This window comes from Mesoplodon mirus, assembly GCF_964341445.2.
Source record: "Mesoplodon mirus genome assembly, chromosome: 11".
Lineage (NCBI taxonomy): Eukaryota > Metazoa > Chordata > Mammalia > Artiodactyla > Ziphiidae > Mesoplodon > Mesoplodon mirus.
Genome location: NC_138987.1, coordinates 26,228,557 through 26,255,364, shown reverse-complemented (window position 1 = coordinate 26,255,364; position 26,808 = coordinate 26,228,557). Strand labels below are relative to the sequence as shown.

Genomic DNA, 26,808 nt, shown 5'->3' with positions numbered 1-26,808 from the left:
GTTGCAAATGCTTCATCTTTTTTTGTCACTTACTGAAGTGAATTCCAGGCATCATGTTATTTCACCCCTGTATAATTCCTTGTGAAAAGTTCTGAAATTTTCTTGTGTAACCACAATGCCTTTATCATATACAATATAATTAACAATAATTCCCTGGTAATATCTAACTCCTTGTTGCCTGAAGTCTGCTCCATGGGCCAGCAGCCTCAGAATCACCTGAGGGCCTGTTAGAAATGTGGGATCTCAGGTTCTACCCCAGACTTACGGAATCAGAATCTGCATTTTAACAAGATTCCTATGTGATTTGTAGACTCTTGAAATTTGAGAGATCTTGATCTAAGAAATACCAGTTGTCTTAAAAAGTGTGTTTTGGGAGTTGGTTTGTTTAAATCAACATCCTACTAAGACCCATGCTTTGTGTTTGTTTCTTATGTCTTAATATTCATTTATGCTCTGTATAAATTTAAATTTTATATGACTTTTTATTTCAAGAAATAAAAATTCTTTATTGTTTAAGAACAGATAATCTCTAGTGTATCTCAGTGAGGTATTAAAATCCAAAATAAAATAATCACTAAAATGGTGGTCTAACAAGTAATACCAAACAAGCAGACTTCCTATCTATATGGAATTCTGCATTTGTACCTGAAGGTACTTTTCACAGGATATTTTTTAGATCATGATGGTGTTGACCATGATGATAATAACTAAACATGTAAAGGTTTTTACTGTGTGAGGCGTGCTAAGTGCTTTTTATAAATTAAGTCAATTCTCACAACAGCCCTATGTTTACAGGTATGTCAAATGAGGTACACAGAGGTTAAGTTACCTTGCTGAAGGTCAAACAGTAAGAGCTGGAATTTTAACCCAGGCAATCTGGTGTCAAGAATCCTAGCTCTTACATGCTACACTGCACTGTCTCCAGCACCTGTGTTGAACTTGTTAAACATATTGAGTACAGGTGGTTCAAGGCCCTGTGGGAGGAGCCATATATTTAGAGATATTATGTATTTGGGGAATGAATTAGATGACTATTTACTTAATAATTAGATATTAGAAAATTTAACATCCACTTAATATAACAAATTCCATTATGATGGCCACTGGAATATATATAATATACAAGAGTAGATCCAGATGTTTAGAGGAGTTTAACTTCACAATGTTTTTTCAGTTAAAGATGGACCATCCTTTCTCTAGAACAAGGCATGTGTAAAAAATATTAAATGTTTCCACTGTACCTAGTAATTATTCTTTGGAGGATACTAACTGTCATGTGTTTCTATAAATTTCTAAAATGGTATCTAACTTTTAATATTAATTTTTCCAGGTGTTATTGTACATGCCATCTATAATATGTATTTTAAAACTTACACAGCTGTGTTGGTCTTGCCTATTTAAGGTCTCAAAAATTGATTATGAGTAATCACAACTGAATTATCTAAAATTCAGAATGACCTGATATTCTGGCAGTTTAAAAATAGTATATTAATTCATTTGGAGAATTTATGAAGTGTTGTTGGCTTCCTGAGTTTTAAAAATGTCCTAAAATTGTGTCTTGATTGGATTAATAAAATCAGCATGTTCTTAATATTGAAATCAACTTTCTAATTTCTTCTCCATTGTTTTTAGTTGGTATATTTTATGTAAAATATTTTGAAATGGACTGAAGTATTGCTTAACACAGAATTTCCATTGACATTACAGTCAACTCACTTATCAGATAAAGGATAATCGTGAACTTTTTTTTTAATCATCCATTCATTGCAATCTCCAATCTATTGATATATATGAGTCAAAGACCCAAGGTTTGCATGCTGATTTTTCTGCAACTTTAATTTCATGGTTCAGATCTTATCATTACTCACAATAGAACATCCAGTTGTGCAGATTGAGATTAATTTGAGAATAAAATGAAGGACAGATGAGAAATACGAGAGAGGATTTGAGTCATTCAAATAGCAAAGGTGTAAGACCTGATATAATTAAACCTTGTTGAGGTCTTAGTTATTAGGCCAAAGTTAAAGGCTAAGTTTTAAAATCCATTGGTCTTATATGTAAGTATCATTTGCTCCATTGTGCTACTGTATGAATTTATTGTCCCTATTTTTTTTAAAGCATACTTGGGTCTTGTTTGAATTTTTTATTTAATTAATGTTTTGGACAGTTTGTAATTATGTATTTTACAGATGAGTGTGTATATATACATATATATACACACACATAGACACGTGCGTGGACACTTTTGTACACTTGACACTGTCATATAACAGGAGTAACCTAAAGAATTTTTGGATGTTTTATTTGCTTCAGCATTTAAAAGAGATTTAATTTATATTTGAATTATCTGAGGAAAAACCTTAACATATAATTCATATTCTAAAAACTATGAATACTTAAAAGATTTTTTTGATTTATTTACATTTCAGCATAGATATGTAGACATAAAATTGATTTTATTCAGTTAAGGAACTTACTCTTAAGGCTAACATACAGATAGTGAGTGAGAATTCACTAACTAGACTTACTCTAAATGTTTAGGTTGATAGAAAAATCAAGAACTGTATATAGACAGTCCTAGCTTTGCACTTAAGTGAAGATAGGGTTCCAATATGGACAAGTTTCAGTTAACATCGTACCATGCGAAGTTGAGAACTGCCTATATGATAAAAACATTTTTGTCCATAAAGACCATTCCCCAGTATTCTTCATTATAAGTAGTAGTTTTTATAATGTTAATAATTTCATCAGTAGCTGAAATATATAAAAACATAATTTTGTATGAGAAATGGGTTTCTCTTCCACAAGTTCTCCAGGCACTGCCTTTAAAGATGTTAGAATAGCCATATCCACATAGAACAAGATTATTCAATGAATGAGGAATATAATTGTGTAGATGGTATAGATACCCAGAAAATCAATTTTCTGTCTGCTACAGTTGAACAATTGACAAATCAAATAGCTTTATTAGCTTTATTAAAAGTTGTATTAAAATAATAGGTCCATCAATAATTCATGTTTTATATCAGCACTTGGGACAAGTAAAGCAGAATTCTAATTTTTTAATGCCATGAATATATTTACGTCTTTATGGAACAATATAGTGTTGACATTAAGTGTAACTTCCTCTGAAATCATATTTAAGTATTTGTAAATATTTGGAAACATATATCCCATAATTAAATTATTGGTAAATTTAGAAATGTGATTTATTTCTGATATTGATTGCTTTAGAATTATAAAAAGAAACATCCCTTTTAAGTAACATGATGGACCCCTTTTGTGAATTGTCTGAAGTTTTATATGCAATACTCTCTACAGCCGAACAGTTTACAAGACTCTGGACCACAGGAAAGTGAAGTAACACCAGAAAATATCTTAACTGTAGCCAAGGATCCAAGATATGCCAGATATCTCAAAATGGTTCAAGTGGTAAGCTAATTTGGTCTGTCTTCTCTGTCTAGCAGCCTCCTCTGAAATTCTTAACCCTGGAGGTTTCATTGTTATTTTTTCAATCTGAGAAAACTGCTAAACCGAGTGACCAAGTTTTCTACTCTCTTACTTCTTTTCTATGTTTAATGAATACCCTGATAAAGAGTAAGCAGAAGTCAAATCTTTCTAATTAAAACTGACCTCACACTTCAAATTAACATACTTTAGTATAGATTTATGTAAATTTTTTGCGTTACGTAATCTTTGCAAATCTTGGATGTATCAGGAATGAAAGTGGACTGTTCACTTAGTAAATCGTATGGCTTTAGCTTAATTTCCTGTATGCTAACACAAATGGTTTTTTGTGTATTTTTATTCTGAATTTCACCTGTCAATAGTTTGGTTCATAGAAAAGAGCATAAGTCACTTGGCCATGTAAGGTAATGCTTTTAATATTATGACTTGAGAATGTGTATTTTTTCTAAGAAATCCTTACATGGTATGATGCAAAAACATACAACACAATATTTGCTCTTCTATAACAGCAGAAGTTAATTTCATTCCTGTAGAAAGTCTTATTACAGTAGTTGAAGGAGCTAGCTGTCCATTTTTCAGTTGATCAAAAAATTAATGCTTCTGTAAAATTCTGTTATCAGGCAAAAGAAGGACTGATATTAAAGAAGAACAGTTTTGCTGTTCTTGGCATTATTTATCACCAAAATAATTTAAAAGTTAAGACTGTCTGACAACCAGAAAGAGTAAATTGGCTTATTTAGAAGCTACATTGGTGACAATGGGGAGAAGAAGGTACATTCACTTTTTCTAGCTGTCAGAAGTAGCTGTGTCACTTTCAAAATTCTTCATGGACAGTCAAAGCTCTGGGCTTTAGGCTTTGGGGGAAAAAACAGACTTTGGGTTGAAAATATAAATTTTTTAAAATAATAGAAATAAAATAGAGCTAGTTTGAGTGTGAATCATGATAAATGAATTTTTAAAACTAAAACCCAGGAAAGCTTAAGCTAAGCTTAAAATATGGACTGTTAAAACTATGTCTTTGACACTTTCAAACAAAAGATGAAAAGTTTCAGAGTAACTCTGAAAGGCTTTTTATTTTGTCTCTTCTTGCCTAACCTATATAAAATAGGAAATGGGAAAAATCTACTTGATATCTATGACTGCCTTGAAATATTTGATAGAAGACCACATCTTAGGATAATTGTTATATTCTTAATACATTGCCTCTGACTTTACAAGAATTTGAAAAATCCTCATTTTCCTTTTCAGTATTAATCCACTGTCCTTTTATTCCACAAATATTTATTAAACACTTACCCTAAGGTACCATATTAGATATTGTCTAGATTTATTTAGCCAACTAAGGTTCCCAGACATCACTTGACATTTTTATTTTCGTTATTAATTACTTAGACAAATTTCATTGCTTTTCAGAATTTCATATATAATATATATCATATGTTTGCATGTATATATGTAAATATTCTTCATATATTTATTCTTCTAATCATGTAGCTTACCATCTCACTAGGAATAAAAGCCAAAGTCCTTCAGAGGCCCGTGAGATGCTATACAATTTAGTTCCCTAATTACCTTTCTAATCTCATATCTTCACTCACTCTGCTCCAGCTCTACTGTCCTCCTTGATGTTCCTTGAATAAATATATGGACAGTCGCATGTCTTGGGGCCTTTGCATCAGTTCTCTCTGCCTGAAACACTTTTCCCAAATACCTTTATGGTTTGCTCCCTCTCTTCCGTCAAATATTTGCAGAAATATTACCTTCTTTCTAGTCCCATTCCTTTTATTCCTTCCCTACTATATATTTTTTCATAGAACCATCTAATTATATGGAAAATACTACCTATTTTACGTACATTGTTTGTGTCTCTACTGCTCCTAGAATATACACCTTATTGTTTACTGCCCTATTCCCAGTTCCTAGAACCATACCTGGCACATAGTATTTACCTATGAATGAAAATGACAGTATTTTTCTCTATACTATTTTAATTTTTGTTAGGTTTTGGTGATAGATTTCTTTTTTACACTAGCTGAGTGGTTTTTAGAGTAAAAAACTTGTTCAAGATATAGGTTTCTATTTCCCACTCTACTAAATGAGAATCTCTGCAGTTGTGACTCAGAGCCAGAGCATACGTGCTTTGAGAAATGCTCTTCTGATTAAGAACTGGTTAAAAATATTTTACACTGTTTTTTGTTGTTTTTTTAATAAATTTATTTATTTAATTTACTTTTGGCTTCGTTGGGTCTCCGTTGCTGTGTGCAGACTTTCTCTAGTTGTGGCGAGCGGGGGCTACTCTTCGTTGCAGTGCGCGGGCTTCTCATTGCAGTGGCTTCTCTTGTTGTGGAGCACAGGCTCTAGGCATATGGGCTTTGGTAGTTGTGGCACGTGGGCTCAGTAGTTGTGGCTCACAGGCTCTAGAGTGCAGGCTCAGTAGTTGTGGTGCACGGACTTAGTTGCTCCGTGGCATGTGAGATCTTCCCAGACCAGGGCTCGAACCCGTGTCCCCTGCATTGGCAAGCAGATCCTTAACCACTGCACCACCAGGAAAGCCCCTTTACACTGTTTTATAACACCAAATAATTTTTATCTCAAAACATTTAAGAAGTAATAAATTGTTAGTTTTATTTCTTATTTTTTAAACTATCTAATTCTATAGCAGTATCTGGCACTTAGCTTTAGCCCATCCTTTTTGCTTGGTGTCACCATGAGCAGGGGTTTAATTTTTTCTGCCTCAGACTTTTTTATGTTTTTAGCCCCATTTCCTTGATTTTAGTCCTTTTTCTCCCTTCTGCCTTTGGTACGGGTGTTTCTAATTCCTGAACATTTCCAGTGTTCTGGAAGTGCTGCTTCTTTGTGGTATCCTCCTCTTCAGGCACATGGACTTGGCCTTCCTTTGCTATGCTAAGTCATCATTCTTTTATCTGCTTTTAATTTCCATGTATTGTGGTTCGTGTATGCCTCTTAGTCATTAAAATTGGAGTTCGTGTTATTTCTTTTTGCCTTATTGTTTGGGGGTAATAATTTTCAAGTAGAAAGCAGGGACCAACATCTTTGCTTTGAAATTATAAGTTCATCCAAGTTAAACTTAATTTTATTGTTTTTAGTTCATCATGCCAACCTGTATCCCAGAATCTTATTACCCAACTTTTGTTTCCTATTGCTCCCTGTCCTACATTTCATTCTTCAAACAAAACCACAAAACTTTCTCAATATAAGCTCCATGCTTTCCCACCTCTGAATCTGGATCCCCCTTCTCTTGACCACTGCATGTCCAAATTCTACTCATCTGACATGTTCCTATGAACACTTTCACTAAATTATCCCAGATTCTGAACCCACCAACACATAAAGCCAGAAGTCTCCCTTCATCTATCTGTCCAACCACTTTATCTGTATTTTCTCTCACTTCATATCTTGTTCTTTGATAATTTTAAAATACTTTTATCTACTTGTGTTGAAAAGGAAATGAGTGGAAGAACTATATCTTGATTGATCTTTGTATTCACTTTAACACCTTACCTAAAAAGGTGCTCAATCAATATTTGTTTTTTGGTTGGTGGTTTTTTGTTTGTTTGTTTTGGTTGTTTTTTGGTTGTTTGGCGTTTTTTTGGCCGAGCTGTGTGGCATGCAGGGATCTTACTTCCCTGACCAGGGATCAAACCGGTGCCCACTGCACTGGACTGCCAGGGAAGTCCCAATATTTGTTGAATGTACTATTTTATCCTGCATATTATAACTCTCTTTCTCAACTTTGTGTCCCCCAGAAATGTACAGATGTGCTCCTATTTCTTCAAGTTACTGATTTAAAATGTTTTGTAGAACCAAACCAAGAATAGACCAAGTAGAGGTCTCCCTCAAGGTTGATGTGAACCTGCCAATCTTTATTCTTTCGATGATAGTTATTAAGCCATCTATAAATCCACTATTTGTCCTGTTTCCTAAGAATATCATGAGTGACTGTCAAAATATCCAACCAGAGATGTAGCAACATGTTTGACAGTGCCCAGGATTGTCTTTCATTGGCATAGTCACTACTAGAGTTCCTATCACTTCTGCATCATCATTCAGTTCTGGCTTTTTGTTTAAATTTAAGTATGAAATCGTTAAATCAGTTCCCCTCATTGCTTCCTCTATTTGTTGGAGGATGAAATTTTCAACAGGGTAACTTAGGAATTTATCAGATGCTCTGATTTGAACAAAATTTAGCTGCCAGTACAGGTAAAGAGCTAATGTCTCCATGCATCATGGCGGTATCTTATCCCTGTGCTTGTTTGCAACATGTTTTAGGAAAACTTGACCTAAATCCTGCTTCTGTTCAGGTGGCCAAAAAGTATGTTCCTTCTGATAGTACAACTATTGCCGCCTTTTTTTTTTTTTTTTTTTTTTTTTTGGCGGTACGTGGGCCTCTCACTGTTGTGGCCTCTCATGGACCCAGCTGCTCCGCGGCATGTGGGATCTTCCCGGACCGGGGCACAAACCCGCGTCCCCTGCATCGGCAGGCGGACTCTCAACCACTGCGCCACCAGGGAAGCCTATTGCCTTCTTTTAACCTCATTTAGGGATTCCTTTATCCCATGTTCAAGAATTTCCATATACATGTGTATGTATTGGTTTAAAGGTATCTTCCGCCTTCCATTATAAAACATTGTAAGATACTCCTTTCAAATGCCAGTTCCCATTCATGGATTCCTAAGTGTTAATCCCTGAGATTTACTTATGTTGAAATTTCAGGTTTGCTATATACAAATAGACACATACACACTTTTTTTAAAGCTATTGGATTTTTTTTTTCTATTTGTTTATATCTCTTCTCTTAATCAGTACCTGATAGTTCTTTTACTCTGCTTTTCTCCCCTGTGGTGTTATTATTGTTCATAGTCTTACAGTTTTAATTGAGGAATTTTTTTATCCTTTGATTTCAGTTTAAAGCCCCTTGATCATACCTATGGGTCTTGCTAAGCATAAAATTTTGGTTCTTCTGAACTACTTAACTCTTTTCCAGGAGTATAATCATTCTAGTGTCATAAGTCATCACCTAAAATATTGATTTAGCAGCATCTGCATAGCTAGTTGTGTTTCCTGTATCTGTATTTTAACAAAACTATTAACTGTAAAGAACAAATTACGATACTACCCTGCTTTAGAAAATGCCTCACAGGAGTAGAGAAGAGTCATTAGAGACCCATTGCAATCTGTATTATTGAATCTTCCAATTTCTGTCATTGACATGGGAAGAATCTAGATAGCTTTGTGTCTCTATACTCCAGGATAGTAAATTGCCTCCTGTTTTTTTGTGTTAGTCTTCTATGCTGTTTATTCTTCCAAGGTGATTCAGTTCTTTGAGAGTGACTGAGAACAAATAGGGTTCAGAGGGATATAGGTAGAAAGAAAAACAGATTTGATGTAAGAGCCTAACCCCAGCTAATTCTAGAGAGTAGCTTTATTAGAAATTGCCTTATCAATACTAGAAAGTGTTTCACTTTCCCAAAAAGATTGTAGATTTTCATTAAAATGCCCAATTTCTCTCAACCTCAGAGGGTGACTAAGGTTTCTCTTGCTTACCCACCACTAAAAATTTAGTTTTAGTTATTAACATGGAGAAAGACCATATCAGCATAATTCATCAAATGAGTTCTGTTTTGTCTATTGGTATGATATCAAGTAGTTTATGACCCACCGTACCATTACCATGGATGCATGTTATCAAAGCTGAGTTTTAGAAGCCTGCATTCTGGAATTTAGGGAATTGTTTGTATCAACAAAAGGAAAGATAGCATGGTCTCCTGAAAACCTGTCTTTCTGAAAAAATCACTATATACCAACAATATAAAAATCTACTCCTAAGATCCCCCAAATAACCATTCTGTACCCAAGAGGGAATTAACAGTGCCACAAGTTCTCTCCGCTACTAAGGACAGTAATAGGATTTCTTTCATTTGTAATGGCCTTTATATTTTTCCCATTTAAAAATATGAGTTGCTGCTCCATAAGCAGAGTCTTTCTTATACCTGTAATTCCACATATGCTTAGTTTCTCATCTTTTTCCAAAATATAATATTCTTCCACTCAGCATCTTAATACTTACTAAGTCCTCAACCCTCTTGTAATCTTTTCTCTTCCTTCCTTCCTGAATTGTTATTTAGAACTATGTCATTCTCTCTCATAAGACAGTGAGTGTGTTTCTCAAGCACTTTCAGCTTCTCCACTTGTATAAAAGTTTGAATTTGCTGACTACCCATGTAGTGATCACTCACTTCAGATAGGAAGACATAGGAAGTCCTGTAACTTACAAACCCTGGTGTTTTAAAAAAAAAAATTGGGGCTTTCTGGGTATCAGGATGAACTACAGTCTTTTTTGGCTTTCTTTGTAAGCTGCCCTGAAAACTTCCTCTTCCTGGGTCCTAGATATCTCCTGGAATGTATTGCTTTTATATTTGCCTTTCCTCACTTGTCACATACCTGCAAATCTACTTTAGAGACTAGGTAATTAAAACTGCTTAATATAAACTCCTTTAAACAGAAGCCAACAGAATCTTTCAAATGTCACAAGTACCAATGCACAGAGAAATAAGCTGTGCCCTTCTTTTTGGTCTCTGTACCTTTTTCTGTCACCCCTGGATTACTACCTTCTGTGAGGTACAAAATGATTACAGTTCCAGGAAGTAGTTACCTATGAGACAATTTGAATGCCTCAGGGTACACACCAAGATCTTTACTTCGTACTTCTGGGATGCAACATGCTATATAGTTTCTTAGCTTTGTCATGCAATCCTGTGTGACCATATTCAGACCATATTGGCTCTTAAGTTCTCAGTCCCCGCAAACATAAATAAAATGATATCTAAAGTTCTCTACATTTATGATCCATTAATTGATCTCCAAATTTGGATCTCATTATTAACGAATGTTCCTGGAACACCTGCCGGCGTTTACTGGGTTTTTTTTTTTCCTTTTAAAGCAAGTTTTACAGAAGATTTTTCAGTGAGTAATAATGTTGTGTTCGAAATATGGCAGGTAATTGATTCTGATATAATGTTTGTTGTCATAATAGTGCAGCACAAGTCTTTACTAAATTATATATTGCATTTATAACTTAACTGGAATTGTGTGCATAGATCACTTTTCCAACAGTTCTCCCCTTTTTACTGGCAGAGCTTGGTGAATCCTTTGCCAGTAATAAATTGTGCATTGGGAAAATTCGACTTCCACATTAAGAAGCTAATGACTTGTATTTTTTGAAACCATATTTGCCAAAACAGTTTCTTTGGACACTTAGTTTTTTTTAAAAGCTCTATTTTCTTTGGCTGGCTTAAAATGTGAATTGAATAATCTTGGTTCTGGTGGTTCTGATGCATCTGTTGCCAGCAGTGGATGTTGGCCTGGGGAAATGTGAGTTCCATTACCTAAGGAAAGAATCTTCAACTGATTATTAAAGATGTTCATCAAGAAATTATATACCTTGGACCTGGGGAAACTAATCAAGCATGAAGTGTAGAGTACTCTTTAGATAAGGTATAGTTTTTTAAGAGTAATTAAGGGCTTTAAAACCTTGTTTGGGACATGACCCACATGTGACTTCCCATGTTCTAGAGAGTTCCAGGGTAGGTTCCTCATCAGTGGTTGGCAGTATAGTCAAAAGGAGGGGCTACTGGTTCATATATAGTCAGAGCTATGGAAAACACTGGTGCAGATTTAGTTTAACTTTTATATGCTATTTTTTATTTTTATTTTTAATTCTGTAGGTATTTTAATATGTGTTTTGGTTTTTTTTGTTTTTTTGTTTTTTTTGCGTTACGCGGGCCTCTCACTGTTGTAGCCTCTCCTCTTGCGGAGCACAGGCTCCGGACGCACAGGCTCAGCGGCCATGGCTCACGGGCCCAGCCGCTCCGCGGCATGTGGGATCCTCCCGGACCGGGGCACGAACCCGTGTCCCCTGCATCGGCAGGCGGACTCGCAACCACTGCACCACCAGGGAAGCCCCTGTGTTTTGTTTATAATAGCTAAAGTTTACTAACCAGTATCAAGGTCAGTATTTTTTGACTACATAAAGGTTTGGGGTTAGACAATTTCCTCTGGTGTTTTAGCATCACACTGTTCATTGAAGGTAAAAGCTAGCATGTACAATGACTGATTTCCCACACATACGAATGTAGATAAAGAAAAGATACAGGCGAACATACATATCTGTTTAATTAGTTGTGTAATTTAGCCAGCTTTGAAAATTGAAAAGGGAAAATACTTTATCCTTCTCACTTCCATTTCCATTTGACTATAAAAGAGAGAATGGTATAAAAAAGCAGAATGGTAAACTGCATGAGTAGTAACTTTGAGGTGGCATAAGTGGAGATCAAGTGACCACAGTTATCCTGCTTCCTTTACATTCTATCTTGCATCAAATGCAAGAAGGATTGGATAGAGATTTTCCCTAAGGCAGAAAACAGTGACAGCTACCAATTGAGAGCCCCTGAGGTAACAGCCTATGCTTTGCCATGGCCTGAGTATCTGGAAAACCTAGAAACGGGTACTTTTTGTTGTATCTTTGGCAACAAACAAACAAACAAAAAAAACAAAACAAAATCTACCCAAGTTACTTATTCTCTGCTAAAGTCAGTGAACTAACCTCTAAGGAAACCATGTGTAAAGAATTATGCCAGTTTTCCAGATTATGATTTTTCAATATTATGGCTTCCTTTTGAATCCTTCCCGAGTTTCCTTGAAATTGAAAGTTAGGGAGGCCAGAGCCAGTCATACCATGTACACATTAAAGGTTAAGAAGTATTGCTTTATGACGTACTTATCCTTTTGTTTATTCCTTATTTTACTTTTCTCATATGTTTTTCTTAGAGAGCAGTAAACAATAATATTGCTAAATTCAGGTTTTAAATTTCTTGCTTTCCTGATGTATTTGTTTTCCTGATTTCTTGTTTTCCTTAGAACACTGAAGGGAAAACACATAGTGGGCAGACCCTACAAAGTTAGATGGTTGTCAGTATCCATTTGATTATATGCACCTGCCTTGATGCTTATCTATTCCTCACATTTTCTTCACTAATACCACTTTTGCCATAATCATACTGCTCAGAATATTTTAATGCTTGCATATTTTCCGTTATAGCTATCCTTGTGTGGCATTCAATTGCCATGAAAGTACTTTTTTTTAAGTTTCTTTGCACCTCTTTTTTTTTTTTTTTTTTGGCTGTGTCGGATCTTTGTTGCAGCGCATGGGCTCTTTGTTGTGGCGTGCAGGCTTCCCTCTAGCTGTGGTGCACGGGCTCTAGAGCACATGGGCTCAGTAGTTGTGGCATGCGGGCCGCATGTGGCACGTGAGATTTGGTTACCCAACCAGGGATCGAACCTGCGTCCCCTGCATTGGAAAGTGGATTCTTAACCACTGGACCATAAGGGAAGTCCCGCCATGCAAGTATTGATTTGAATAATTTGTTTATAGGAACTAGTTGTTTATCCATAACTGGGTTTTTTTTTTTTTTTTTTTTTCTGGTACATGGACCTCTCACTGTTGTGGCCTCTCCCGTTGTGGAGCACAGGCTCCGGACGCGCAGGCTCAGCGGCCATGGCTCACGGGCCTAGCCGCTCCACGGCATGTGGGATCTTTCCGGACCGGGGCACGAACCCATGTCCCCTGCATTGGCAGGCGGACTCTCAACCATTGCGCCACCAGGGAAGCCCCATAACTGTTTTTATTTATGGTGCTTATAACCTCTGGAAAATATATACATATTTTGAACTGTGAACTTCAGGAGGGTTTAGAATTCTCAGTCATATTTGATGAATGGTCATATATCAACAAGCCAGTGTACACAGATGCCAGTCTCTCTTAGAGTTGTAGGGGGATATTTGGTTGCTGTATGAATTCTTTGATTTTTAGTAATGTATCAGATAATTTAAATTAATTTAAATAAAACAATTTAAAGGAGGAGTAAGTGCAACATAAGAGAATTCGGGCACAAAATAATCTTCTTTTAAAAATAATTCATAAGGTAATAAATTTAGGATGCTAAATTTGTCAAATCAGTTTTTCTTAAAACTGTGTATGAAGAGATTATATTTCTTTAGGAATTTATTCTCCATATCATATTTTTGTATCATCAGTATCATATATAAAGTAATTTAGATACTGTGTGGGACAGTTTATCTGAAACAGTCCTTTCAAGCCGAAACATTTAATTATGTATTTCAGTTTATTTATTTTGCTAAGTGCCAAAAAAATTTACTTCATCTGCCTTAAATTCATTATAACACCATAACTCTATGCACTTCTCCCCACAAAAGAAGGAAAAAGGAGTAGAAGTAAGCAATCAAATACAGGAGAGAGAACTTTTAGAGGGTAAGCTTAAGGTAGTGTTGAATTTAATAGGAATTTCATTTAAATGATATATGGAAAATGGAAACCAATAAAGACCAGGGGATTTAGCAGAAAAATATTTTTATCTTTTGACTTCATATCTTTCATTCCAACTAATTTAAACAACTCCTTAACTCTTATGATAGAAGTTGTGACAAAAGGAACAGTACATCGCTATTAAAGTTCATAAGGAAGCTTTTGAAGATTGCTAACAATGACAGTTTTTATACTTGCTGAAATGTGCGGTATAGTTCTTTTACTCTGAAACTGACTATAAAATTTTAGTTACCCAACTTTGATTTTTCGGTGCCCTTCTATTTTTTTCCTACTGACCACCTTTGCCAGAAATAAGGGCCCTCACATAAAAGTTCTACAGATTGGTGAGGAGGAAATAATAGTAATGTAAATTAAGTAGTTACTTCATTAGATTTACTCTTTTTAGAAATATTGTGATTCTCACCTTAACTATAAATTAGTCTGTCTAAGATTGTGTAAATTAATGGGAGAAAAAGTAAAGACCAGAGAAGCAAATGAGCTATAATAAGGAAGTGGGCTCACCTCAGGTGGGAGAGAAGTGTCTTAGAGGTTTTAAAGACCATCAACTTGAGGAAGACATTTTAGCACCATATTCTGACAAGGATCTCAGTGAAAGCATTCGTAATGGGGTGGAGGCCTGGTACAGAAGATTATTTGTTTTGAATGGATCACAACATCATTTGTAAGTTAATCTTTTGGTAAGTATTATTTTACAGTTTGGAGAAAATGCTAATATGTTAACTATGTTTAAAAAAAAAGTACATTTCAAAATATTGAATTTTATTGGGAGAAAATGAATGAAAATTATCTATTCCTCTACTGGAGGATATCTACATCTTTTGTATTTATCTTAATACTGCAATTAAAAAAAAATCTCCAGATGTAAATATATCTTACCAAAGTTTTTCATAATGTAAGGCAGCATCCTAACTTTTCTTTTCTTTTTCTTTTCCTAGCCCAAGTTCACAAATTATTTTTATTCAGTTGGCTAGTTAGACCATGTGCTCATGACCCATTGATTCATTGCCCTTCATTGTGGTTCTGAACCCACATGTAATGCCCAGTCTTGGTTATCTCTCTTTGAGTAGGTCCCTATGGATCCCTAAGAGCATTTAATGAAAGACTCATAACACACCAGTTCAAACACATTACCACTGTTGGAAAACTACTTCAAAAGTGAATATTCTGTGGTTTTGATCAGTAGAATCATCCTTATAGTTAAATACTAAGAATTCTATTATGTATAGCTTTTATTACCATATTTGCAGATATTTCATTAAGTCCTCTTTAATAGACACATATAGTAATAATGTTTTCAAAAACTGAACAAGATTCCATCTGAATTTATTATATTGATACTTTTAATTTAAGTAGCAAATTTCAAAATGATTTGCTATAGAAATTCTTTTAAAGTTTTTATTCCTGGAAAGTAAAAGTATAATTAAATTTAGAAAATTCTGTTAATACATATTTCAGAGAACAAATATCATTTGAGTGAAATGAGGGATAGCAAAGCTATAGTGTAACTGACATGTTTATAATGGAGTTCTAGCATTAATTAACCTATCATAGCAAGACTTTAAATTTTAGATATTATCTTTGCTTTATAATGAAGGGAGGAAAATGGGTCTTTCACAGCACCAAATTGCTCTGAAATTAACAAATATTTGAGTAGCTACAAAGAAAACACCATGCACTTTTTTGGTCATTACACCTAATATTTATCATGTTAAAATAATATCCAGGGGAAAAATGAACACATGGGGAAATTGATACAGCTGTATTTTGAATTGTCTCATGACAATAGATGCCTCACTTTTTGAAATAATTTCTTTAAGGGTTTTTCTTGATAAGCATTTAGGTTAACTTTAGTTCCCATTTCTAAAAGGCACAGATGGAACTGCTAACATGTATTTATTTTATGAATAAAGTAATAGTAACTGCCTGGGCCCTGGCCATCATGGCCAGTGTCATTTTTGTCCATTTTATCATGTGATTTGTTCTTACATCTTTAAAGATATCTGATGGACAGTCAGTGAGAAATACTTTCTCACTGGGATACTAATCTCTTGAGATAATCATTGAAAAAGGAATAATTTACTGTTAGCTCCATAGAAACCACTGTATATAGTGCTAGTCAAAATTTGTGAGCTTCTTTTTTGCCCACATATTTAGGTTCAAATAAATGACCCTTGGTGGCAACAGTATCTGATATTGTAATATCAGAGTATAGCATTTTCTAAATCTGTACAAGTCATTAGTAATAAAGCTTCCGTTTTTTTTAGGTAGCCATCGTCCACTTTACAGTGATTAAGAGGTTTATTTAAATTAATTTTGTAGCCCTTCATGGAAAGCTTCCAGAAGGAGATAATTGAACATGTGATTGTTTTTGTTATGATTGTTCAGTAAACATTTATTATCTATTATATAGATTATTTCACCTGAAGATTTTATTCTAAATATAACACCTTACTAATATGATTCATAAAATGCAATATAGGTATTTTAAATATAGCACTGTTGAAAATCAGAAGGCAAAGAAATGGTTGAGTCCATTTCACTAAGTTAAAATTTAAATAAACGAAGCCTGATTGGAGGACTGGCTGCTTTTTTCCAGCCCATAACATCTTTCCAATTCCTACTCATTCTTTCTTCCTTCAAATGAAAAAAGTACTATCCACCTACCAACTCAATAGATCTTTTCTTTATTGTTTACCTAAGTAGGGAAAAAAACTTCATATTTTCCATCTTTCATAACTGTATTGTGATTCAAGCTCATAAACTGAGAGGAAAAAACTTGAACATATAAGGAGCATTATTTTTTTTAACATCTTTATTGGAGTATAATTGCTTTACAGTGGTGTGTTAGTTTCTGCTTTATAACAAAGTGAATCAGCTGTATGTATACATATGTCCCCATATCCCCTCCCTCTTGCGCCTCACTCCCACCCTCCCTATCCCACCCCTCTAGGTGGTCACAGAGCTGATCTCCCTGTGCTATGTGACTGCTTCTCACTAGCTATCTATTTTACATTTGGTAGTGTATATATGTCCATGCCACTCTCTCACTTCGTCGCAGCTTACCCTTCCCCCTCCCCATGTCCTCAAGTCCATTCTCTACATCTGTGTCTTTATTCCTGTCCTGCCCCTAGGTTCTTCAGAACCTTTTTTTTTTTTTTTTTTTAGATTCCATATATATGTGTTAGCATATGGTATTTGTTTTTCTCTTTCTGACTTACTTCACTCTGTATGACAGACTCTAGGTCCATCCACCTCACTACAAATAATTCAATTTCTTTTCTTTTTTTATATAAATTTATTTATTTTATTTTTATTTTTGGCTGTGTTGGGTCTTCGTTGCTGTGCACGGGCTTTCTCTAGTTGCCGCGAGCAGGGGCTACTCTTCGTTGTGGTGCGCATGCTTCTCATCGCGGTGGCTTCTCTTGTTGCAGAGCACGGTCTCTAGGTGCATGGGCTTCAGTAGTTGCGGCACGCAGGCTCAGTAGTTGTGGCTCGCAGGCTCTAGAGCTCAGGCTCAGTAGTTGTGGCACACGGGCTTAATTGCTCCGCGGCATGTGGGATCTTCCTGGACCAGGGCTTGAACCCGTGTCCCCTGCATTGGCAGGCGGATTGTTAACCACTGCGCCACCAGGAAATCCTTCGTTTCTTTTTATGGCTGAGTAATATTCCATTGTATATATGTGCCACATCTTTTTTTTTTAATGTCTTTATTGGAGTATAATTGCTTTACCATGGTGTGCTTCTGCTGTATAACAAAGTGAATCAGCTATACGTATATATATATCCCCATATCTCTTCCCTCTTGCATCTCCCTCCCTCCCACCCTCCCTATCCCACCCCTCTAGGTGGTCACAAACCACCGAGCTGATCTCCCTGTGCTATGCAGCTGCTTCCCACTAGCTATCGGTTTTACATTTTGTAATGTATATGTGTCCATGCCACTCTCTCACTTTGTCCCAGCTTACCCTTCCCCCTCCCTGTGTCCTCAGGTCCATTCTCTAGTAGGTCTGCTTTATTCCCATCCTGCCCCTAGGTTCTTCAGAGCCATTTTTTTTTTAAGATTCCATACATCTGTGTTAGCTTATGGTATTTGTTTTACTCTTTCTGACTTACTTCACTCTATGAGACCCTAGGTCCATCCACCTCACTGCAAGTAACTCAATTTTGTTTCTTTTTAAGGCTGAGTAATATTCCATTCTATATATGTGCCACATCTTCTTTATCCATTCATCTATCAGTGGACACTTAGGTTGCTTCCACGTCCTGGCTATTGTAAATAGAGCTGCAATGAACATTGTGGTACATGACTCTTTTGGAATTATGGTTTTCTCAGGGTATATGCCCAGTAGTTGGATTGCTGGGTTGTATGGTAGTTCTATTTTTAGTTTTTTAAGGAACCTCCAGAGTATTATTATTTTTAAAAAGGGAAGTCATTTCTATTAGATTGAGTAAGAGGGTTTTTTTTCCCCTTCTAATCTAAAACTTTAGGAGAATTTCAACATGATTTTATAAAGGAATTTAGTATCTTGGCTTTCATTAACATAATAACAAATAAATGTAAATATTGGCAGTCCTATAAGCCTCCAACAGTTTTTGTGATATAAGAAAGTAGTGTTTAACTATTAGTGTTGCCATCGTAATTTCATTAGTGTGGCTTCTTTACACACTTTCTCCAGTGACGCAAATACAGACATGATTTTTTGGAACATCAGACTTATGGCTGCCTTTTCTCTTCTTCATTACTTATGTTGGACAAACTGCCATTATCACTTGCCAAAAATAATCCCACAGTTCAGTAGACTTCAGTTTTGAGGTCTCTCATGTCCTCCTTAGACCACCAGTAGCTTTGTCTCTTGGAGATCAGAAATTGGACACTTCTTTTTGATGTTTAACAAACCAGACTCCGTTTCTTAACCTCTAAGGAAGAATATAGCAAAACAACCAATTTTCTAAGCAACATCTCTGGAAACATAGCAGCAAATCTCTTTGGAATGCGTCCTTTGGAACATAGGCCAAATTATTTTTGTTTCGAGCTTTTAATCAGATTTGTATTAAGGTGATGATAATAGTAAAGTCTTTAATAGGGTAAGATATTATAGTTATATGTATTTTCCTTTATCTATATTCATATACAGAAATGACTAAAGACTCACCAAACTTTGGTAGTATCTGTATTCTTGTGATGTAACCAGCTTCAAGAAACTAAGGATAAAATATGGAGCTTATAGATTCAGGCTTCTCTTATACTGTAACCAATTCCATGAAACTAATGATAAAATAGGAAGCTTACCAAATTTCACCAACTTCCCTGTTCCCCAGTTCTCCCTTCCCACCTACTGCCTCCCCCTCTCCAACTCCATACCACTTTCTCTGCTATATTTTAGGAAGCTTTTTTCAATCCTCACTTCTCCTCCCTTCTGTTTTCTCGGCTGTATAACTTATTTATATAACCTTTCCAATGATATCCTGTGGAGATTATGCTAAAGTATAATAAATAAATCACATAGTTGAGTTTGTCAAAAGACCTTATACCATCAAACCATAGTTAATAAAAACTGAGAGGTCTTTTTAAAGTATGACCTTAACTCTTGCTCTTTTTACCATTTTTCCCTAGCACTTCAGAGTTCTTTTAATGAAATGTTTCAAACTCCTAACTTTCCCTGTTATACTAAAGAGTTGAGTGACATTTAATTATCAAGTAAAAATTCCAACCTTGTAGTTCAAGTAGTCAGCTTTCTTCTCTACTACTAAAATTAAATAATTTTGGGCTTCCCTGATGGCGCAATGGTTGAGAGTCTGGCTGCTGATGCAGGGGACACAGGTTCGTGCCCCGGTCCGGGATGATCCCACATGCTGCGGAGCGGCTGGGCCCGTGAGCCATGGCCACTGAGCCTGTGCGTCCGGAGCCTGTGCTCCGCAATGGGACAGGCCACAACAGTGAGAGGCCCGCATACCACAAGAAAAAAAAATTAAATAATTTTTATTACAAAGCTATTATTAAGTACATTTTATTTCAAAATCTTTCTCTCAAGTCTTAGCTCCAGATAATATATTTTTAAAGTGGTGCAAATTGTGATCTTGTGCTTACTTTATTCCAAATGTAAGAGTCTGTTCATGCTGGATGCCCCAAAGCAGGTAAGTGCTTGTTTTCTATCTTTCATTTATCCTTAAACCTCATAAGCTAACGAAAGATCCAAAGTTTTATCTTCTAGCTTCTTTGTCTTCTTCTTAACTTTTCAGAATACCTTAAAGATTGCCCCATGGAACAGTATTGCTTTCAGAAGTATGGTTTTCAAGAGAATTCTATGATGATGCATTTATTTTTATCCATCTAGTATTTAGGTTGCATTTAAAGTGTCTGTTGTTCGCAGACGTAGAGAATGAACTTGAGGACACGGGGAGGGGGAAGGGTAAGCTGGAACAAAGTGAGAGAGTAGCATTGACATATATACACTACCAAATGTAAAATATATAGCCAGTGGGAAGTAGCCGCATAGCATGGGGAGGGTGGGAGGCAGACGCAAGAGGGAGGGGATATGGGGATATATGTATACATATAGCTGATTTACTTTGTTATACAGCAGAAACTAACACACCATTGTAAAGCAATTATACTCCAATAAAGATGTTAAAAAAATAAATAAAGTTTCTTGTTATCGGAGTCTTAACAGATTATATTTTACCAATTTATAATATAAAGCATAACAGTTATGAAAATGAATACATAGATGGGCCTGTAAATGACAGCCTTGCCTTTTTCAGGAGAGAGTCTTCCTGGTAACCCGTGAATTTGAAAAACAAAAAAACCTTTGCTTTCCCAGCCTCTTGTAACCTAGCAAGCTGTAGAGAACTTGGACTTTTTCTCTTCCATAGCCAAAATAAGAGATTATGGTTGTAGAAGGCATCTAATGACTCTTTCTACAACAGTCTTTTTTGGGCTTTTTTTTTTTTTTAAGTGAGGATTAAATTTTTAATACATTTTCTGATTTTAAAAATGAGGATTGTAGTTAATCTGAACTTAATTTGGCAAGATCTGTAACATTTCTATGAGAGATACATGGTCATTAATTTTGAAAGCTCTGCATATTGAATTTATAATCCATTTGACTCTCATATTTTTTACATATACTTGCCTGTATCTCAACACAGATTTATTGGATGAAATGTAAGATAAAATCAGCATTTTGGAGGGAAATAGCTGGACAAGTATATATTTGTTCTTTAAAACATTTTTGAAACAAGCTTATGTATGGATAGATTATTTGAAAATTTATATATATATATTTCTGAGTCTTTGTGTTTTTTATTTTAAATAAGCTCCTATCCCCTCTTCAAGACTCACCTCAGCAAATTCTTTGCTGGTCCTCAACTCAGTCTGCCTTTCCTTGAGTCTAACCTTGCCCATTATGCAGGTCTCTGTTATCAATTTTATGACTGTATTGTGATCATCTTTTTAACACATCTATTAGACTGTGCTCTCTGAGGGCAGGGGCTGATTATGTTGTTATTTTCTCAGCATAAAGCACTGTGCTGCCATTGTGGTGTTAAACATTGAGGTGTGGGAATGTGATATCAGAATTCTACCGCTAACCCCAGTAAGTTTATTTCTAACCCTGTAAGATCCCTCAGACCAGAAAACAGACAATGGACAGCTGCAGAAGAAAGCAAGGGAACCTTAGCTGGGTTAGTGCAGAAACTTCAGGGTAGGGCTCTGCGAAATTGGATGGGAGCATCAGAGCTCCTAAGGGGCCTCTTCTGTACCTTAGGTTCAAAACTGAATGTCACAACTGGCTAGTGACAAGGGAGGGCCAAAGAGAAGAGTATGCAACAGCGTAGAGAGGAGATTGAGCTTTTTCCCATGTGGACTCTGGCTCAGCTTACCCTTTCTGCACGTGGGATGAAAAGATATGAGGGAGAGGGTCCCAACCATGTGTACAGCCTTTTATAGCATGGTGACCCCACTTACTTCTGAAGGTGGTATAATCAAGGTCCTCAAATTTAACACATCTGATTAGTGTTTCCTCATCTTTTGGGGAAGAGGAGGAGTTGAGAAAGAGACTTGATTGCATCTTCTCCCCTTAAAGCTTTATAAGTGAGCTTTCAATAAATGTTTATTTATACATCAAATTAGTCCCCTTTTCAAGTAAATTTGTATTTATTTCTGACATATCCTCTTCTTACTGTTTTGATGTTCTTATCCTGAACTTTGAAATTCACATGTTCTCAATGTTTTTGTGACTTATACACTTCTAGGATTATCATTACATGGTGTTTGTATTGGTATAGAGAAGATGTGTAATATAATCCCAAGAGAGTTCTTGAATTCTGTTTGACCTTTTTGCATAATGTGTCCAAGTGAAATTGGACCGTTTGCTTATGAAAAGAACATTGACATAGCTATACTTAAGAGTAGAAAGCTCTGAAATCTTTGAAAAGACATTTATTCATATTGTTAAGTATTCATGGCACCATCCCAGCCAAGGCCTTAATCATTTGACTTATCAATGTTTTCTTTGTTTTGATGATATAAGAAGAGTGAGAATATGATATCTGGCTTCTATCCAGCAGAATTAGTAATAGATAAACTCAAATGATTTAATCTGGGCTTATGTGGTACTAGATAGCACTGATTCCATTCAGTCAGTTAAAATGTATACCTTATTAGATTATTCAAGTGCTATGCACATACTAATATAAAAGCAAAATAAGAGCTATTTTAAATAATGAACCATCTAAAAGGAGGCTTTTTTTTCCTGGCTTCTATTTTTTTTTTTTCCAGTTTTATTGAGAAATAATTGACATACATCACTGAAAAGTTTAAGGTGTACAGCATGATGGTTTGATTCACGTATATTGTGAAATGATTACCACAGTAGGTTTAGTTAACATCCATCACCTCATATAGATACAATAAAAAGAAAAGAGGGCCTCCCTGGTGGCGCAGTGGTTGAGAGTCCGCCTGCCGATGCAGGGGATATGGGTTCGTGCCCCGGTCTGGGAGGATCCCATATGCCGCAGAGCGGCTGGGTCCGTGAGCCATGGCTGCTGAGCCTGTGCATCCAGAGCCTGTGCTCCGCAACGGGAGAGGCCACAGCAGTGAGAGGCCCGCGTACCGCAAAAAAAAAAAAAAAAAAAAAAAGAAAAAAATTCACCTGTGATGAGAACTCTCAGGATCTACTCTGTTAACACTGCTGTATGATATAAGGAAAAGTTATCTATAGTCATCATGTTGTGCATTACATCCCCAGTACTTATTTATTTTATAACTAAGTTTGTACCTTTTGACCATCTTCCTCCAGTTCCTCCTACCCCCACCCTCTGCCTCTGGTAACCACAAGTCTGATCTCTTTTTCTATGAGTTTGGTTTTTTGTTTTGTTCTGTTTTTAGATTCCATATATAAGTGAGATCGAACAGTATTTGTCTTTTTCTGTCTGACTCATTTCACCTAGCATTATGCCTTCAAGATCCACCCATGTTGTCACAGACGGTAGGGTTTTCCTGTTTTTTATGGCTGAATAATATTCCATTGTGTATATATACACTCTTTATCCATTCATCCTTCAGTGGACACCTAGGTAGTTTCCATGTCTCGGCTATTGCAAATAGTGCTGCTATGAATATGAGGATGCAGACATCTTTTCAAGTTGGTGTTTCTGGGTTTTTTGGATATACTCCCAGAACTGGAATTGCTGAATCATATGGTAGTTCTATTTTTAATTTTTTGAGAAAACTTCATACTGTTTTCCACAGTGGCTGTACCAATTTACAATCTCACAAACAATGCGCAGGGTTTTCTTTTCTTCACATCCATGCCAGCATTTGTTATCTCTTGTCTTTTGATCATGGCCATTCTAACAGGCATGAGGTGATATCTCGTTGTGATTTTAATTCACGTTTCCCTAGTGACTAGTGATGTTGAGCATCTTTTCATGTATCTGTTGGCCATTCATATATCTGCTTTGGAAAAATGTCTATTCAGGTTCTTTGCCCATTTTTTAATTGAATTATTTGGTTTTTTGCTCGAGTTGTATGAGTTCTTTATATATTTTGGATATTAACCTCTTACCAGATACATGGTTTGCAAATATTTTTTCCCATTTCATAGGTTGTCTTCCCACTTTTTAAAAAAATAAATTTATTTATTTTAGTTATTTTAATTTTGGCTGCATTGGGTCTTTGTTGGTGCGCACGGGCTTTCTCTAATTGCGGTGAGTGGGGGCTACTCTTCGTTGCTGTGCGTGGGCTTCTGATCGCGGTGGCTTCTCTTGTTGCAGAGCACAGGCTCTAGGTGCACAGGCTCAGGAGTTGTGGCTCATGGGCTTAGTTGCTCCGCAGCATGTGGGATCTTCCATACCAGGGCTCGAACCCGTGTCCCCTGAAATGGCAGGTGGATTCTTAACCACTGCACCACCAGGGAAGCCCAGTTTTCCCACTTTGTTGATGATTTCTTTTGCTGTGTAGCTTTGTAGCTACATGTAGCTTGATGTAGTCTCACTTGTTTATTTTTTACTTTGTCTCTTATGCTTTAGGTATGATTTCCATAATATCATTACTAGACCCATGTCAAGGAGCTTTCTTTCTATGTTTTCTTCTAGGAGTTTCATAGTTTCAGGTCTTACATTTAAGTCTTTAATCCATTTCAAGTTAATTTTTATGAGTGGTACAAGATATAGGGGTCAAGTTTTATTCTTTTATGTGTGAATATCCAATTTTCCCAGCACCATTTATTGAGGAGACTGTTTCCTTCATTGAGTATTCTTGGCTCCCTTGTCAAATATTTGTTGCTTGGGTTTATTTCTCGGCTTTTGATTCTGTTCCATTGGTTTATTTGTCTGTTTTTATGAAGGAGGTATATTTAATAATTGAATTATTATCTTGTGTTCTTTGCTTAGGGTGTTCCAGTCATGGCAATAAGAAACAAAATGATATCAGAAGGACTAGACCCAGATCTTCTTGAGTAAGTAATTCTTCTAATATAATGATATTACTGCCAAGATGCTGAGTTTATCAGTGATAATAAAAATATTTCAAGCTCTATATGTTTTTCCTATACAGTGTTTTATGGTTGAGGAGACCACCTTCATAAACAGTGTCTCTGCTATGTTTAAAAAGTGAAAAATCTATGCTATGCTACTAAAACTAGCCTTAAGACATTTTAGGAGTGGTTTCAATAGATTGATGATGAATCTGTATATGCAAAAGGGATGGAGTTTGATGACAGTTTTGTTGCACAGCAGTAATGTCTTCAAGAAGCAGTGCTCTTTTTCTTCCCATGCTACTTTTTTCCTCCCTCCCTCCCTCCTTCCTTCCATCTCTCTCTCTCTCTCTCTCTTGAATTATCTATAGTTTTTTATTTAAGACCTTAGTGTATAGGAAATATACTCTACATGATCTAGGTTGAGCCAGATGGGGAAATAAATAGAGTAACTCTAAGTCCACAGTAATGGTTATTAGAAACTAGATATTGTTTTGTATGAGTTTTATAAAAAAATTTTTGAGAAATGCTGAAAATTTGTGGCTCAGAAATTTGACAGTAATTTACTCCATCCAGGCAAACCTGGCTACATAGCTCATCCTGGGTAAAATATATCGTAATGGATTATTCAGAACTAGTCTCCTTTGCAAATATCTAGACACTTGTAAAGAGTCTTTCCAGGTTGGGATTTTAGTTCACCCCAATGTATATAACTATGGTAGCTATGCAGGCATTCATACTCTACTAGCAGTATACTTTGGAATTTTTCTTGGCTCTCAGCCCTTCAAGAAAATGTATGCATTTTTTCCCTCATATATGCAATCTTTTCCTCATATTTTATCTTTCAAAATATGAAATTTAAGAATTTTTTAGAAGTCTGCAAGAACAGATTTCCCACATGTATCTCCATTTAGTATGTATTTCAGTAGCAAACAGTTCAAGTACAATGGTATAATTGGTAATTTGAATTAAAGTATCTCCAGGATATTTGGCATTTGCTCTGGAAATTGTTTCTGACACACTTTAAAAGCAGATGGATTGTGACATATACTTTAATGTGAATTGAACATATGGGTCCAATCCATTTTGGTACTCATTGGAATATATTTAACATTGACTGTGACCTCTTTTTTGCTTCTGGAAATACACAGTAGACCTTCTGTACTAACAGAGAGCTAAAATGACCTTTAAAGTCATGATTTTTCTTTCTAGAGAAAATGTAATAAATGGAAAACTAACAACCCTATAAGCTATAGGGCCTATAAGCAGCCCTATAAGCCACCCTATAAGCGCTATAATCCAGTACCTCTACCCCCTACTGGCTTCACTTTATCCCCTGCCCAGCCTAAACCTACTTCATTATCCTTTACTTCAACCATCTACCCACAGTAGCAACTTGAAAGTCACCCTTGATTCTGCCCTCCTCTCTACCCCTTAACATGTCAGTCACTGTGATTTTCTCTTTTTTAATCTCTCACATCTGACCACATGCCTCCATGCCATTGCTGTTTAGTTCAAGCCCTCATCGTTTTTCACCTGAATTATTATAATAACTCCTGATTGGTTTTCCTATTCTCTTTCAATCTGTCACTAAAAACTTAGTGGATCTCTTCATATAGTTCATCTGTTCATACATACAAATCTTTCTGTGATTCTCCACTGCCTTTAACATATAGCCTAACATCTTAGAATTGCAAATAAATGCTTTTATCATCAAGACTCTAGCTTCATTTCTTGCCATTCATCCATACCTCCCTGTCTCCTGCAGCTGTAGCAAACTACTGGCAGTTCTCTGAATGTATCATTATCCTGGTGTCTTTGAATGTTTGTATTCCTCCCCATGGAACTTCCTTCCCCCATCTTAAATAGCCAGGCTGACTTCATATTCTTAAAGAGTCCATTTAGGTATCGCCATCTTAAGAAGTCCATGGATGGGACTTC

The 26,808-nt window shown here is 35.9% G+C and overlaps 1 protein-coding gene across 1 annotated transcript in view; it reads left to right on the top strand.

Moving 5' to 3' along the window:
- The window catches only part of WASHC3 (WASH complex subunit 3), a 53,963-nt gene that overhangs the window by 14,788 nt on the left and 12,367 nt on the right, over nt 1-26,808 (top strand). Inside the window, exons 5-6 of the mRNA XM_082634633.1 lie at nt 3,322-3,432; nt 24,785-24,849. Of these exons, the coding sequence (XP_082490759.1) occupies nt 3,322-3,432; nt 24,785-24,849 (176 nt within the window). The remainder of the gene's footprint in view (nt 1-3,321; nt 3,433-24,784; nt 24,850-26,808) is intronic.